This window comes from Scyliorhinus canicula, chromosome 13 (genome assembly GCF_902713615.1).
Source record: "Scyliorhinus canicula chromosome 13, sScyCan1.1, whole genome shotgun sequence".
In the NCBI taxonomy this organism is placed as follows: Eukaryota; Metazoa; Chordata; class Chondrichthyes; order Carcharhiniformes; family Scyliorhinidae; genus Scyliorhinus; species Scyliorhinus canicula.
The window spans coordinates 70,577,737-70,594,982 of record NC_052158.1 but is presented as its reverse complement, the minus strand read 5'-3'; the positions used below and the strand labels follow the sequence as shown (position 1 = coordinate 70,594,982).

The 17,246-nt window shown below is 45.8% G+C and overlaps 1 protein-coding gene across 1 annotated transcript in view; it reads right to left on the bottom strand.

Moving 5' to 3' along the window:
• Positions 1-14,442, bottom strand: part of LOC119975613 (nuclear body protein SP140-like protein) — a 38,013-nt gene extending 23,571 nt beyond the window's left edge. The window contains exons 1-2 of the mRNA XM_038815403.1: positions 14,284-14,442; positions 152-299 (exon numbers count right to left, since the gene is read on the bottom strand). Of these exons, the coding sequence (XP_038671331.1) occupies positions 152-299; positions 14,284-14,402 (267 nt within the window). The 5' untranslated portion in view covers positions 14,403-14,442. The remainder of the gene's footprint in view (positions 1-151; positions 300-14,283) is intronic.
• Positions 14,443-17,246: the final 2,804 nt, after the last annotated feature.

Here is a 17,246-nt window from a genome sequence, read left to right as displayed (position 1 = left end):
AGCACCTTCCTATGCCTGGTATCATTCTGGTGAATACACTGTGTGTGCAATTTATTGCACTTTTGACAATGAGGTGCTCAAAACTGAATTCAGCATTTTAACTGTGGTCAAATCTCCCTGGGGTCATCCAAACAAGATGCTACTCACTCACTTTAAATTTTTCTGCAGTAATTAACTGGTTGTCTCGAAGGCCGTAGAGGAAGGGGAATACTTTGTCAATCGCAATGGAAATGTCGACCTTTTTGATGATCAACAACTGCCTGAGGTCTTCATCAGTAAAATAACCAAGGAAAGACATACTGCGGGAAAAGATAATGAGAGCATTCATTAATTAACATTGTTCAATTATATAAACACCAAAGAACGACTTCGAATTGAGCAATATAGTTGGAGTTAAAGGTTATTCCGATGGGGAGATAAAAGATTGAGGGAAATGCTCAGATGATGAATAAGTGGGTTTAACTGAAGAAAAATAATAGACTTGTTGGCAGTAATCTTCGCATTCTTCCCAAAATGGGGGTGAAGTTGGCTGAAAAGCCTGGCTGCCCGTATCAAGTTGATGTTTGGACTCTAGAACCTGGGGTTCAGGCCTTGTGTGCACTAGTCTTTTATGGGCATCAAGTAAGGGCCGATCCCAAAAGGGTGGTGGAGGGTGAGTTAATCAATCCCTCGGCGCTGTAAGTGTCCTGAACTATTTTACTAGAGCCTGAAAGAACACGCCTGCTCCTCCTGACCCAATATTTAATAATAAGACTATTAATAATGGCGCCTGTTCGGGGAGGCTGGTACGGAAATTGAACCCGTGCTGCTGGCCTTGTTGTACATTGCAAGTCAGCTGTTTAGCCCACTGTGCTAAACCAGTCCCTCATACCAAATAATTCTACCAAAAGAATAATTTGGGCCCTTTGTTCAACTGCCACCAGAAATGTCATTTAGGGTTAACAAGTAAGCCACCCTGACAAGTGAACATAAGAACATAAGAACTAGGAGCAGGAGTAGGCCATCTGGTCCCTTCAGCCTGCTCCGATATTCAATGAGATCATGGCTGATCTTTTGTGGACTCAGCTCCACTTTCCGGCCCGAACACCATAAACCCTTGATCCCTTTATTCTTCAAAAAACTATCTATCTTTATCTTAAAAACATTTAATGAAGGAGCCTCAACTGGTTCACTGGGCAAGGAATTCCATCGATTCACAACCCTTTGGGTGAGGAAGTTCCTCCTAAACTCAGTCCTAAATCTACTTCCCCTTATTTTGAGGCTATGCCCCCTAGTTCTGCTTTCACCCACCAGTGGAAACAACCTGCCCGCATCTATCCTATCTATTCCCTTCATAATTTTATACGTTTCTATAAGATCCCCCCGCACCCTTCTAAATTCCAACGAGTACAGTCCCAGTCTACTCAACCTCTCCTCGTAATCCAACCCCTTCAGCTCTGGGTTTAACCTGGTGAATCTCCTCTGCACACCCTCCAGCGCCAGTACGTCCTTTCTCAGGTAAGGAGACCAAAACTGAACACAATACTCCAGGTGTGGCCTCATTAACACCTTATACAATTGCAGCATAACCTCCCTCGTCTTAAACTCCATCCCTCTAGCAATGAAGGACAAAATTCCATTTGCCTTCTTAATCACGTGTTGCACCTGTAAACCAACTTTTTGCAACTCATGCACTAGCACACTCAGGTCTCTCTGCACCACAGCATGTTTTAATATTTTATCATTTAAATAATAATCCCTTTTGCTATTATTCCTACCAAAATGGATAACCTCACATTTGTCAACATTGTATTCCATCTGTCAGACCCTAGCCCATTCACTTAACCTATCCAAATCCCTCTGCAGACTTCCATTATACTCTGCACTTTTTGCTTTACCACTCATCTTAGTGTCGTCGGCAAACTTGGACACATTCCACTTGGTCCCCAACTCCAAATCATCTATGTAAATTGTGAACAATTTTGGGCCCAACACTGAACCCTGAGGGACACCACTAGCTACTGATTGCCAACCAGAGAAACACCCATTAATTCCCATTCTTTGCTTTCTATTAATTAACCAATCCTCTATCCATGCTACTACTTTACCCTTAATGCCATGCATCTTTCTCTAATGCAGCAATAATTTGTGTGGCACCTTGTCAAAAGCTTTCTGGAAATCCAGATATACCACATCCATTGGCTCCCCGTTATCTACCGCACTGGTAATGCCCTCATAAAATTCAACTAAATTAGTTAGGCAAGACCTGCCCTTTATGAACCCATGCTGCGTCTGCCCAATGGGACAATTTCCATCCAGATGCCTTGCTATTTCTTCCTTGATGATAGATTCCAGCATCTTCCCTCCTACCGAAGTTAAGCTAACTGGCCTATAATTACCCGCTTTCTGCCTACCTCCTTTTTTTAAACAGTGGTGTCACGTTTGCTAATTTCCAATCCGCCGGGACCACCCCAGAGTCTAGTGAATTTTGGTAAATTATCACTAGTGCACTTGCAATTTCGCTAGCCATCTCTTTTAGCACTCTGGGAAGCATTCCATCTGGACCAGGGGATGAGCAGAATTCCCACTGCGTACACTTATTTTCGTTATGTGAAAAAGTGTCAACTGGGTTCTGTATCTTGCTTGCAACTCCAATACTCAAAGTTAAACTATCTCCCACCGAAATCAGGCATAGAGGTGTAGAGTCTTCATAGAATCATATAGAAAACAGAAGCAGGAGGAGGCCATTCGGCCCTTCGAGCCTGCTCCATCATTCATTATGATCATGGCTGATCATCAAGTTCAATACCCTGATCCCCCCCCCCCCTCACTCCCCATATCCCTTGATCCCTTTAGTCCCAAGAGCTATATCTAATTCCTTCTTGAAATCACACAACATTTTGGCCTCAACTACTTTCTGGGTAGCGAATTCAACAGATTCACCACTCTCTGGGTGAAGACATTTCTCCTCACCTCTGTCCTAAAAGGTTTACCCCTTATCTATGACCCCCAGTTCTGGACACCCCCACTGTCGGGACCATGCTTTCTGAATCTACCCTGTCTAATCAGTTTAGAATTTTATAAGTTTGTATGAGATTCCCTCTTCTAAACTCGAAGGAATATATAGACATCGACATAGACAGAGAAAGTGGGAAATATTTATACTGTGGAGTGAGAATGAAAGATGAGTCAGAGCCACAGAAATCCGCTGTAACTCATTTTTCATTCTCTCTCCACAGGATAAATATTTCCCACTTTCTCTGTCTGTTAGCTTTGACAAAGAGTCATTGGACTTGAAACGTTAGCTCTTTTCTCTCCCTACAGATGCTGCCAGACCTGCTGAAATTTTCCAGCATTTTCTCTTTTGCATGGAAGGACCATCCGACCCAAGCCCATGCCTCCACCCTGTAATCCGGTAACCCCATCTAACCTTTTTGGACACTAAGGGCAATTCAGCATGGCCAATCCATCTAACCTGCACATCTTTTTTCCTCTTCTTAATCAATCCCTCGGTCCAACTTGGCTGAATTTTAAACTGTTCCCAATCCTCAGGTCTACATAGAACATAGAACATAGAACGATACAGCGCAGTACAGGCCCTTCGGCCCTCGATGTTGCACCGACATGGAAAAAATCTAAAGGCCATCTAACCTACACTATGCCCTTATCATCCATATGCTTATCCAATAAATTTTTAAATGCCCTCAATGTTGGCGTGTTCACTACTGTTGCAGGTAGGGCATTCCACGGCCTCACCACTCTTTGCGTAAAAAACCCACCTCTGACCTCTGTCCTATATCTATTACCCCTCAATTTAAGGCTATGTCCCCTCGTGCTAGCCACCTCCATCCGCGGGAGAAGGCTCTCGCTGTCCACCCTATCTAACCCTCTGATCATTTTGTATGCCTCTATTAAGTCACCTCTTAACCTTCTTCTCTCTAACGAAAACAACCTCAAGTCCATCAGCCTTTCCTCATAAGATTTTCCCTCCATACCAGGCAACATCCTGGTAAATCTCCTCTGCACCCGTTCCAAAGCTTCCACGTCCTTCCTATAATGAGGCGACCAGAACTGTACGCAATACTCCAAATGCGGCCGTACTAGAGTTTTGTACAACTGCAACATGACCTCATGGCTCCGGAACTCAATCCCTCTACCAATAAAGGCCAACACACCATAGGCCTTCTTCACAACCCTATCAACCTGGGTGGCAACTTTCAGGGATCTATGTACATGGACACCGAGATCCCTCTGCTCATCCACACTACCAAGAATTTTACCATTAGCCAAATATTCCGCATTCCTGTTATTCTTTCCAAAGTGAATCACCTCACACTTCTCCACATTAAACTCCATTTGCCACCTCTCAGCCCAGCTCTGCAGCTTATCTATGTCCCTCTGTAACCTGCAACATCCTTCCGCACTGTCTACAACTCCACCGACTTTAGTGTCGTCTGCAAATTTACTCACCCATCCTTCTGCGCCCTCCTCTAGGTCATTTATAAAAATGACAAACAGCAACGGCCCCAGAACAGATCCTTGTAGTACGCCACTCGTAACTGAACTCCATTCTGAACATTTCTCATCAACTACCACTCTCTGTCTTCTTTCAACTAGCCAATTTCTGATCCACATCTCTAAATCACCCTCAATCCCCAGCCTCCGTATTTTCTGCAATAGCCGACCGTGGGGAACCTTATCAAACGCTTTACTGAAATCCATATACACCACATCAACTGCTCTACCCTCGTCTACCTGTTCAGTCACCTTCTCAAAGAACTCGATAAGGTTTGTGAGGCATGACCTACCCTTCACAAAACCATGCTGACTGTCCCTAATCATATTATTCCTATCTAGATGATTATAAATCGTATCTTTTATAATCCTCTCCAAGACTTTACCCACCACAGACGTTAGGCTCACCGGCCTATAGTTACCGGGGTTATCTCTACTCCCCTTCTTGAACAAAGGGACCACATTTGCTATCCTCCAGTCCTCTGGCACTATTCCTGTAGCCAATGATGACCTAAAAATCAAAGCCAAAGGCTCAGCAATCTCTTCCCTGGCTTCCCAGAGAATCCTAGGATAAATCCCATCCGGCCCCGGGGACTTATCTATTTTCACCTTGTCCAGAATTGCCAACACTTCTTCCCTACGCACCTCAATGCCATCTATTCTAATAGCCTGGGTCTCAGCATTCTCCTCCACAATATTATCTTTTTCTTGAGTGAATACTGACGAAAAGTATTCATTTAGTATCTCGCTTATCTCCTCAGCCTCCACACACAACTTCCCACCACTGTCCTTGACTGGCCCTACTCTGACCCTAGTCATTCTTTTATTCCTGACATACCTATAGAAAGCTTTTGGGTTTTCCTTGATCCTACCTGCCAAAGACTTCTCATGTCCCCTCCTTGCTCGTCTCAGCTCTCTCTTTAGATCCTTCCTCGCTTCCTTGTAACTATCAAGCGCCCCAACTGAAACTTCACGCCTCATCTTCACATAGGCCTCCTTCTTCCTCTTAACAAGAGATTCCACTTCTTTGGTAAACCACGGTTCCCTCGCTCGACCCCTTCCTCCCTGCCTGACTGGTACGTACTTATCAAGAACATGCAATAGCTGTTCCTTGAACAAGCTCCACATATCCAGTGTGCCCAACCCTTGCAGCCTACTTCTCCAACCAACACATCCTAAGTCATGTCTAATGGCATCATAATTGCCCTTCCCCCAGCTATAACCCTTGTCCTGCGGGGTATACTTATCCCTTTCCATCACTAACGTAAAGGTCACCGAATTGTGGTCACTGTTTCCAAAGTGCTCACCTACCTCCAGATCTAACACCTGGCCTAGTTCATTACCCAAAACCAAATCCAATGTGGCCTCGCCTCTTGTTGGCCTGTCAACATATTGTGTCAGGAAACCCTCCTGCACACATTGTACAAAGAATGACCCATCTAATGTACTCGAACTATACCTTTTCCAGTCAATATTTGGAAAGTTAAAGTCTCCCATAACAACTACCCTGTTACTTTCGCTCTTTTCCAGAATCATCTTCGCCATCCTTTCCTCTACATCCCTAGAACTATTAGGTGGCCTATAGAAAACTCCCAACAGGGTGACCTCTCCTTTCCTGTTTCTAACCTCAGTCCATACTACCTCAGAAGAAGAGTCCCCATCTAGCATCCTTTCCGCCACCGTAATACTGTCCTTGACTAGCAGCGCCACACCTCCCCCTCTTTTGCCCCCTTCTCTGACCTTACTAAAACACCTAAACCCCGGAACCTGCAACAACCATTCCTGTCCCTGCTCTATCCATGTCTCTGAAATGGCCACAACATCGAAGTCCCCAGTACCAACCCATGCTGCCAGTTCCCCTACCTTATTTCGTATACTCCTGGCATTGAAGTAGACACACTTCAAACCACCTACCTTAACACTGGCACCCTCCTGCGAAGTCAAATCTGTGCTCCTGACCTCTATACTCTCAATCTCCCGTACCCCAAAACTACAATCCAGGTTCCCATGCCCCTGCTGAATTAGTTTAAACCCCCCCAAAGAGCACTAACAAATCTCCCCCCCAGGATATTGGTGCCCCTCAGGTTCAGATGTAGACCATCCTGTCTATAGAGGTCCCACCTTCCCCAGAAAGAGCCCCAGTTATCCAGAAATCTGAATCCCTCCCGCCTGCACCATCCCTGTAGCCACGTGTTTAATTGCTCTCTCTCCCTATTCCTCATCTCACTATCACGTGGCACGGGCAACAACCCAGAGATAACAACTCTGTTTGTTCTCGCTCTGAGCTTCCATCCTAGCTCCCTAAAGGCCTGCCTGACATCCTTGTCCCCTTTCCTACCTATGTCGTTAGTGCCAATGTGGACTACGACTTGGGGCTGCTCCCCCTCCCCCTTAAGGACCCGGAAAACACGATCCGAGACATCACGTACCCTTGCACCTGGGAGGCAACATACCAAACGTGAGTCTCTCTCGCTCCCACAAAATCTCCTATCTGTGCCCCTGACTATTGAGTCCCCAATTACTAATGTTCTACTCCTTTGCCCCCTTCCCTTCTGAGCAACAGGGACAGACTCCGTGCCAGAGGCCCGTACCCCATGGCTTACCCCTGGTAAGTCGCCCCCCCCCCACAAGTATCCAAAACGGTATACTTGTTACTCAGGGGAACGACCGCAGGGGGTCCCTGCACTGACTGCTTCTTCCCAGTCCCTCTTACAGTTACCCATCTATCTCCAGTCTTTGGTGTAACTACTTCCCTGAAGCTCCTATCTATGACCCCCTCTGCCTCCCGAATGATCCGAAGTTCATCCAGCTCAAGCTCCAGGTCCCTAACACGGTTTTTGAGGAGCTGGAGTTGGGTGCACTTCCCACAGATGAAATCAGCAGGGACACTGACGGCGTCCCTCACCTCAAACATTCTGCAGGAGGAGCATTGTACTGCCTTCCCTGATATCACCTCTAGATTTAAAAAAAAACAAGAAAAAGAAAAAGAAAGGAAGAGCTTACCTGATATTACCTCAAACCCTGCTCTCGCTGAAAGGTAAGCAAATTTAAAGGCACTCACTCACCTTCACGACAGGCCCCTGCTCCCGCTTCCCAACCACCGTGGGGTGGGGGGGTTGTTTAGAGGAGGAGGTAGGGTGGGAAACACTCACAAAGTGTTTTGGGTTTAACTGTCACTTGCCAACAGCCTCTCCACAAACCACCTTCAACTTAGGCTGACCGCACTGCACGTATGCAAATTTCCCCAGAACAGCTGATCAGTAGCTCTGCTCTGCTGCCCTCTGCTGGATTATTGCTTTTTCTTGCTAATTTGTATGCTTCTTCTTTGAACCTAATACTATCTCTAATTTCCCTTTTAAGCCATGGCTTGGACACAGTTCCCTTTCTACTCTTGTGCCAAATAAGAATAAACAGCTTTTGGCGTTCACATATTTGTTCCTTGAATGCCTGCCATTGCCTATCCACTATCCATCCTTTCAGTAATGTTTGGCAGTCCATCATAGCCAGCTCATGTCTCATACCATCATAGTTACCTTTATTCAGATTCAGGATCCTGGTCTCAGAATCAACTCCTTCACTATCCACCTTGACCGTGGGCAGCACAGTAGCATTGTGGTTAGCACAGTTGCTTCACAGCTCCAGGGTCCCAGGTTCAATTCCCAGCTGGGTCACTTTCTGTGCGGAGTCTGCACGATCCCCCCGTGTCTCCGTGGGTTTCCTCCGTGCTCCGGTTTCCTCCCACAGTCTAAAAATGTGCAGGTTAGGTGGATTGGCCATGCTGAATTGCCCTTAGTGTCCAGAAATGTTGTATGAGGTTACTGGATTATGGGGATAGCATTGTAGCCACCTGGGGTAGCCACGTCCCGATTCCAAAATGGACACTCACAAAGAATACAGGGAAAAAATGGTCAGCACTAGAAAAACAAGCAGGTATAAGGTTTCCTGTGGATTGGAACCTGCAGTTTGTCCATGGACAGCCGCCTAGTTCGTCCGCAGAAACCTCTGAGAATTTGCCCCCACACCAGTTCGTAATTGCTCTTCTAATTTGAAGGTAGACGAGGCATCACTGCAACCCATCACGACGACTACATTCGTGCCCGTTCTTGCCGGTTACTCAGGCAGTAGAGAAATGGAACTTATCCCTGCCCTGCCTGAGGACCCCCCTCTGGTCAGCTAAGCTTGGATAGAGCACATCCCGTCCTACCCGGGGATTCCATCCAATTCTTACCCGCCGCGGCCCATACGCACCTCATTTTGGCTCTTTTATTTCAAAAGTTTTTGTTTTGTTTTATAGTGACCCTTCGGTTGCTTTCCTCATGCTATTTACATCTTCAAACATTGGGATGGTAAATCGCACAGGCTGCGAGGCGGCTCGCACTGTGTCAGTTTTTTTCCGAGAATGTCTTGTCCAGAAATTCGGTTTAAAAGAATATGAGGGAGTCACAGATGATGACCAATTATAAAGGGTAATTGGCAATAAAGGACAGGCAGACAAACACACGAGATCTTAAACAAGATAATGACAGATATTATGCTTGTGTTCACAGAATTCCAGAAGAAGACAAGAAGAGAAAAAAGACGAAAAGAGAAGGAAAGATGAAGACGACCTTCATCTTTGTTATATGGACACTAGCAGGATCCCTTTGGTTGCGCCGAACGCTAACCCCCTCACCCCCACCCCACAGGCCGTCAATGATTCACTCCCCCACAGTATTCAGAGCCCAGCAACAGTCAACAATACCCCAACCTGGTGTGATAAGTCTATCACTTGGTACTCACTCTCATATGTCGTTGAAGCACTTTTAGCATTGGCGATACTTTGCAGTGTCGTGCAGACCATTAGAATGAGGAAATGGCGAAGGAGAGCCTACCGCTCTCGCACCCCGGCATACAGAATTAGATCCCCTATTTTTGGTTTCCACCAGACCCCGAACCCCTTGACATGGATTAAATTGCATTCGTTTTTTTTGTTTTGTGTGTGTTCGTTTGTTTCAATAAAGAAATGTGAACTCTGTGTTTGACTGCTAAACCAGAGAAATTTGAATGCTGCTATTTTTGTACAGTTAAGATGTTAGGATATTATTTAATTGTTTGAGTGAGGATAGTTTATTGAGATTAGTTAGCGGTTCCAGTTTTTTTATTTTGTAATGCATGTCCTTAATGCTATAGCGCCCCGTAGAGTTTTGATGATGTGTGTATGTAAAATTGTTTAGTTAAAAATATGTTGCATAGTTAAGGTCAGTGTAGAGCCTAGTCATGGGTGCCCGGCTTGGTAAGAGTACGAAGACAACGCAGTAATGTGATCCTTCACGCTTCGCGTTGAGGATCACAAGGAGGGAGTGTAGCCACCTGGGGTGGCCACGTCCCGATTCCAAAATGGACATTCGCAAAGAGTACAGGGAAAAATGGACAGCACTAGAAAAACAAGCAGGTACAAGGTTTCCTGTGGATTGGAACCAGCAGAGCCCAGACAGAACTGAAACTACAAGCCATTAGCATAGTAATGCGCTATCTCTGGGGACAAAAGATAAACATTTAAACAATCGGTACCGGGGCAGACTCCCCACCGCCAGTGGAGACTAAAACAAACGCAGGCCAATGGTTACCTAGGGCCTGCCCAATGATCGGGGAACGACCCCGTTATTGGAGAGAATCGATACAAACGATTGGGACATGGTCCAATTAATTGGGACCAAGTCCAGGGTCCGCCCAGAAGGGCGCGAAACCCTTTGGACTATAAAGCAGAGTCCCCAAGGTCAGAACGGCCTCTTGGAAGAACTCTTCTTCTTCACCTTCACCTTGGCCTTTGGCTCTCAGGGACGAGAGGCCCGCCAAGCACCAGCCAAGTAAGTCTAAGGTCAATGCACGCTACAAGATAGGCGCTCCTAGCTACTATTCTATACCAGTTTGAAGCCAGCAGTATTCGAACCGGACAACGGCCATTGTTCCTCTGACTGAGTGGGCACCCGAAGCTAAGTATAGGCTTTTAGTAGTAGTTGTAGTTTAGTGAGTAGAGTTTGTGCATGAGTAATAATTAACTGTGTGTGTAAATAAATGTGCATTGATTTCAAACTTACTAACTGGTGTATCGAGTCTTTGATCAGTATTCGGTTTTGAAACTTGTGGTGGTATCAGAAAGATACCTGGCGACTCTTGAGCAAAGGTAATTAAAACAGAGCAAATTAAGGAAAGCATAACGAGCAACAGCGTGATAGTGTGGGCTTGGGTAGGGTGCTCTTTCCAAGGGCCGATGCAGAAACGATGGGCTGAATGGCCTCCTTCTGCACTGTAAATTCTATCATTCTATGATTGATAAACAATTCTATCATATTCTTTGAGGAGGTGACCAAGCACATGGAGGAAGGTAAAGCAGTGGATGTAGTGTACATGGCTTTTAGTAAGGCATTTGATAAGATTCCCCATGGTAGGCTTCTGCAGAAAGTAAGGAGGCATGGGATAGTGGGAAATTTGGCCAGTTGGATAACGAACTGGCTAACCGATAGAAGTCAGAGAGTGGTTGCGGATGGCAAATATTCAGCCTGGAGCCCAGTTACCAGTGGCGTACCGCAGGGATCAGTTCTGGGTCCTCTGCTGTTTGCGATTTTCATTAATGACTTGGATGAGGGATTTGAAGGGTGGGTCAGTAAATTTGCAGACGAAAAGAAGATTGGTGGAGTTGTGGATAGTGAGGATGGCTGTTGTCGGCTGCAAAGAGACATAGATAGGATGCAGAGCTGGGCTGAGAAGTGGCAGATGGAGTTTAACGCTGAAAAGTGTGAGGTTGTCCATTTTGGAAGAACAAATATGAATGCGGAATACAGGGTTAACGGTAGGGTTCTTGGCAATGTGGAGGAGCGGAGAGATCTTGGGGTATATGTTCATAGATCTTTGAAAGTTGTCACTCAAGTGGATAGAGCTGTGAAGAAGGCCTATGGTGTGCTAGTGTTCATTAGCAGAGGGATTGAATTTAAGAGCCGTGAGGTGATGATGCAGCTGTATAAAACCTTGGTAAGGCCACATTTGGAGTACTGTGTGCAGTTCTGGTCACCTCATTTTAGGAAGGATGTGGAAGCTTTGGAAAAGGTGCAAAGGAGATTTACCAGGATGTTGCCTGGAATGGAGAGTAGGTCTCATGAGGAAAGGTTGAGGGTGCTCTGCCTTTTCTCAGTAGAACGGAGAAGGATGAGGCACGACTTGATAGAGGTTTATAAGGTGATCGGGGGAATCGATAGAGTAGACAGTCAGAGACTTTTTCCCCGGGTGAAACAAACTATTAAAAGGGGACATAAATTTAAGGTGGCTGGTAGAAGATATAGGGGGGATGTCAGAGGTAGGTTCTTTACCCAGAGAGTAGTGGGGGCATGGAATGCACTGCCTGTGGAAATAGTTGAGTCGGAAACATTAGGGACCTTCAAGCGGCTATTGGATAGGTACATGGATTACGGTAGAATAATGGGGTGTAGATTAATTTGTTCTTAATCTTGGACAAAAGTTCGGCACAACATCGTGGGCCAAAGGGCCTGTTCTGTGCTGTATTTTTCTATGTTCTATGTTCTATATTGTGGTCACTCATCCGCAAGGGTTCTCTCATAACTGGATTGACAACTAATCCTTTCTAATTACACAATACCTAGACGAAGATGGCCTATTCCCTTGTTGGTTCCTCAACGTATTGGTCTAGAAAACCATCCCATATACACTCCAGAAATTGCTTTGTTATTGTACTGTGATAATTTGACTCACCCAATTTGTAAGCAGATTAAAGTCACCCATACCCACGGATATTCCTTCGTCACATGCATGTCTGATTGAGGGCACGATTGAACGACCACGCTGCGCCCAAAAAGCAGCGCGCTGTGGTGCAGTGTGGCCGTAGAAGCTGGGGATCCCACTCCTGGGATCCAACCGTAAATCCCGCATATTGTGGGTGGGATCACTTTTTGGCAAATTTGCATATTAAGGCGAGTCTCACTTTAAGTGTAGTTTCCTGAGGTACCCAAGGCGTTGAGATCCATCCCCTTAGCCTTGGCGAACTCGGGTAAGTGCCATTCAGTATCGGTCTCCACAAACCGGGACCAGGCGGAACGGCACGCATGGGGGTCTCCCAGATCAAGGCCCCCAGATGCATGCCCTCTGGGCAGGGTGGTACCTTGGCATTGCCAAGGCCACCTGGACATCCTGGCAGTGCCAGCCTGGCACCCTAACGATGCCACCTGGGTGCCAGTCTGGAACTTCCAAGATGCCCAGGTGGCACTACCAGGGTGCCAGATTGGCACTGCCAAGATGCCAAGCTGGTATTTTTTGCACGGTGGTGATCAGGCCGAGGGTCCCCAGCACAGGTGTTGGGGTGTGTGTGGGTGTTGGGAGCTAGGGGTGTGGAAGGGGGGGGGGGGGGGGGGGTAGAGACCCTCCCATAGTGCACTGGGGTTTTGAGGGGATCAGGGGTCACTTTGGGGGAAATCGGGATGTCATTTAGTAATGGAATCCTGATGTCTAGCTACACTAAGGGGTTCCGGCGAGCCAAGCTCCTCAGTGCAGAAAACAGGGCTATGCGTGGCCTTGGTTGCACATTCTCAGCGAAGGCACTTGTGGTAGAATCAACATCTGATGGATTGGTCTCTTCAGCCAAAGTAAAAGTGACCATATTCTAGAATCATAGAAACGCTACAGTGCAGAAGGAGGCCATTTGGCCTATAGAGTCCACACTGACCCTTTGAATGAGCACATTTAAGAGTGCCCTATCCCCGTAATCCCATAACCTAACCTGCACGTCCCTGGACATTAAGGGGCAATTTAGCATAGCCAAGCCACCAAACGCACTCATTTTTTGAACTGTTGGAGGAAACCAGAGCGCTAATCTGTCCCGGAAGGATTTACTGCCATGTTTATCCCATTTGTAGATGGAAGGATGCTAATGATGAGGAGAAGGCAGCACGGTAGCATAAGTGGATAGCACTGTGGCTCCACAGCGCCCAGGTCCCAAGTTTGATTCCCCTCTGGGTCATTGTCTGTGCGGAGTCTGCACGTTCTCTCCATGTCTGCGTGGGTTTCCTCCGGGTGCTCCGGTTTCCTCCCACAGTCCAATGACGTACAGGTTAGGTGGATTAGACACGCTAAATTGCCCTTAGTGACTAAAAAGGTTAGGAGGGGTTATTGGGTTACGGGGATAGGGTGGAAGTGAGGTCTTAAGTGGGTCGGTGCAGACTCGATGGGCCGAATATCCTCCTTCTGCACTGTATGTCCAGCACAAGGGGGCATAGCTTTAAATTGAGGGGAGATAGATATAGGACAGATGTCAGAGGTAGGTTCTTTACCCAGAGAGTAGTAAGGGAATGGAATGCCCTGCCTGCAACAGTAGTGGACTCGCCAACACTAAACACATTCAAATGGTCATTGGATAGGCATATGGATGATAAGGGAATAGTGTAGATGGACTTTAGAGGGGTTTCACAGGTCGGCGCAACATCGCGGGCCGAAGGGCCTGTACTGCGCTGTAATGTTCTATGTTCTTGTTCTTCCTGAGCCAATAACCAATCTAGTCCATTTTTATCCTCCCTGGAATTATCCTCTGACTGCTGTCTCTTACCCCTGATAAGCAGCACCTATAAAACATCACACAGTACTCTTAAAAGTAACCTTAACATTGTAACATTGATTCACTAATCTAGTCACCGATCACTACTTATATGGCCCAGCACGACTTAGTATTAGACTGCAGTGTGAATAAAGCTGTAAAATGGAACCCATTCAGCTCTTCAAACTGGAACTGACACAGAAACTAAAACCTACCTTGTGTATTGGTGGTGGTCTTGGTGGTGACAGCTGTACTGGGCCTTGCAGCGTGAATTCAAACTACTTAAATATTTCAAACACAGTTTCGGTTTCCGGGTGTGGAATCGTTTAATCATTTAAACAGGAAATCATTTTGCTGCCTTATAGGGAGCATGTGCAAAGTTCCTACCTTTCTTTCAGAGGCACAAACGTAGAGAAACCGTTCCTTTATTTACTTTCCTTGAAAGAAAGGACAATTTAGCCCGCCTTCCCCGCCCATCTTTTTACTGTGAACTCTTGTTAATCATTGCCTAACTGCAGTGTACTGAGAGTATTTGATGGGCCAGTGAGGGAACTTCACTCCTTTAACCCACTCTGGGAATGTTTGATGGGACAGATTAGATACACAATAAAAGTCCTGCACGACAAACACTCGCAGGTCAGGTACATCATGTGTATTTAAAAGCATTAATGGAAACATTTCTAACTTGATGTCAGAATTTAAAAAAAATATTTTTAAAAAGTAAAAAACAGTTTAAATGAAATTTTGAATGTGCGAATTTAATAAGAAGGGAGCTTCAATTTGTAATTAACCCACAGTGTACCAAGTCTGAGAATGGAATTTTACTTTGCATTTAACCCACACAATTCCCAGTCAGGTAATGTTTGATGGGGGAGTGTAGAAGGGAGTTTCACTTTATATTTAACTCACAGTGTACTAAGTCTGAGAATGTTTGATAAGTAGTGTAGAGGGTGCTTCACTTTGTATTTAACACACACATTACTTACTATGAGAATGTTTGACTGCAGAGGGAGCTTTACTCTGTACCCAGATTGGGAATGTTTGATCAGACGGTGTGGAACGTGCTTTTACTCTGTACCTAACCCACACTACCCAAATTGGGAATGTTTGATCGGACAGTGTGGAACGTGCTTTACTCTGTACCTAACCCATACTGTATCCAGATTGGGAGTGTTTGAGGGACAGTGTACTGTGGCCTGCAATTTTCTTATTAAATTCGCTCATTCAAAATTTCATTTAAACTTTTAAACTTTTTTAAAATAATTTTTTTAAATTCTGACATCAAGTTAGAAATGTTTACATTAATGCTTTTAAATACCCATGATGTACCTGACCTGTGAGTGTTTGTCGTGCAGGACTTTTATAGTGTATCTAATCTGTGCTGTACTGTGCTGTACCTTACCTGGGAGTGTTTTAAGGGACTGATTTGCTCTAAATCAAACCGCACCTGAGACTGTTAGGGGAGTACAGTGAGAAGTCTTACAACACCAGTTTAAAGTCCAACAGGTTTGTTTCCAACTGATTCCTGTTGGGCTTTAACCTGGTGTTGTAAGACTTCTTACTGTGCTCACCCCAGTCCAACGCCGGCATCTCCACATCATGTTAGGGGAGTGTTTGGTAGGATATGGCAAAGCTTTGTCTCGCTTGGAAGTACTTAACACTGACAACGGGAACAAACCGCTTTCAGACTCTGACTCCGATAGTGTTCACATGTATCAGTGCAACGCAACTTGCATAGAAACCATAAAATTTCCATCAGACTCTTCTACGCTTCATTATGGAATTTGGAGATGGTCCCTAACTGCCGTCAGAAACGGAAGAGCAGGCAGACGTCAAGTGTCATCATGAGGAACAATGCCAACCTCCAGGCCTCAGACCGGCACACAGCCCGCGAAAATAAAGTTTTACACCAATCAAACAGAAAGTGCTTTACTTTCTGAATTTAAATTTAACATTTTACATGACTTAATCTCTAAAATTTGCTCAGCATTAAATTTAATTCAGTTTGTGCAACATCTGATATATGGAAGGCTCCGATCCACAAGTGAGGCATTCTCGCATTGAGTCCTGCCGTACCAACTAATGGAAATATCAGAAACTCCATCCAGTGTAAAATCAGCAGGAGGTTCTGCATGTAAGCTCGCTGTAACTCCTTCAGTGAGGTATTGGTATATTGATTACTGCAGTTTCTCTGTCCCTCCCTCAGCGATATATTAGTATACTGATTAGTGCAGTTTCACTTTGTCCCTCCCTCAGGGATACATTGGTATACTGATTCCTTTTTAAAAAAATATTTTCGTGAACATTTTTGAATATACAGAAACAAATGAACAACCCCAAAACACAAAAACAAACAACCCCCATCCCACCCCCCCCCCCCCCCAACTTTTGACGGTGACCAGTTCCTTGGAATACATGATAAATGACTGCCATCTTATGTAAAACTGCACCCCCCCCCCCCATCGAACCCCTCAAGATATATTTAATTTTCTCAAGATACAAAAACTCCAGTAGACCCCCCCTCCCCCCAAGCCACGCTGAGGCACTGGGTGGAGAAGCTGACCTCACTCCAACAGAACCCCCCTGCAAGCAATCAATGAGACGAAAGCTAAGACATCTGCCTTCGATCCCGTCTGCAGCTCCGGCCGTTCTGACACCCCGAAAATGGCCTCTGGGGTGCCAGGCTCTAATTCCAATTGTAAGATCGCTGACATAGTGCCGAAGAATGAACCCCAGAAGTTCACCAACTTAAGACATGCCCAAAACATATGAATGTGATTTGCTGCCCCCCCTCACCCTCCCCCCACACACAACTCGCACCTATCTTCTATCCCCTCAAACACTTGACTCATCCTAGCCCTTGTTAAATGTGCCCGATGTACCCAATTCAGTTGTACGAGTCCAAGGCTCGCACACAAGGCGTCATTTACCCTCCGCAGGGCTTCACACCACACCCCCTCTCCACTTCCCCCAGTTCTTCCCCTCACTTGGCCTTAATCCTCCCCAGTATGCTGTGTCCTCCACCAGAATCTTCCCATAAATTCCAGAAGTACTCCCCTCTTCCACCCCCTCCAACGACAGCACCTCTCCACCAACGATGATGGCGGGAAAATTACGAACCTGCAAGTCTCTGAAGGCCTCCAACTGCGCGAACCAATACTTCTCGGCTAACTCCTGC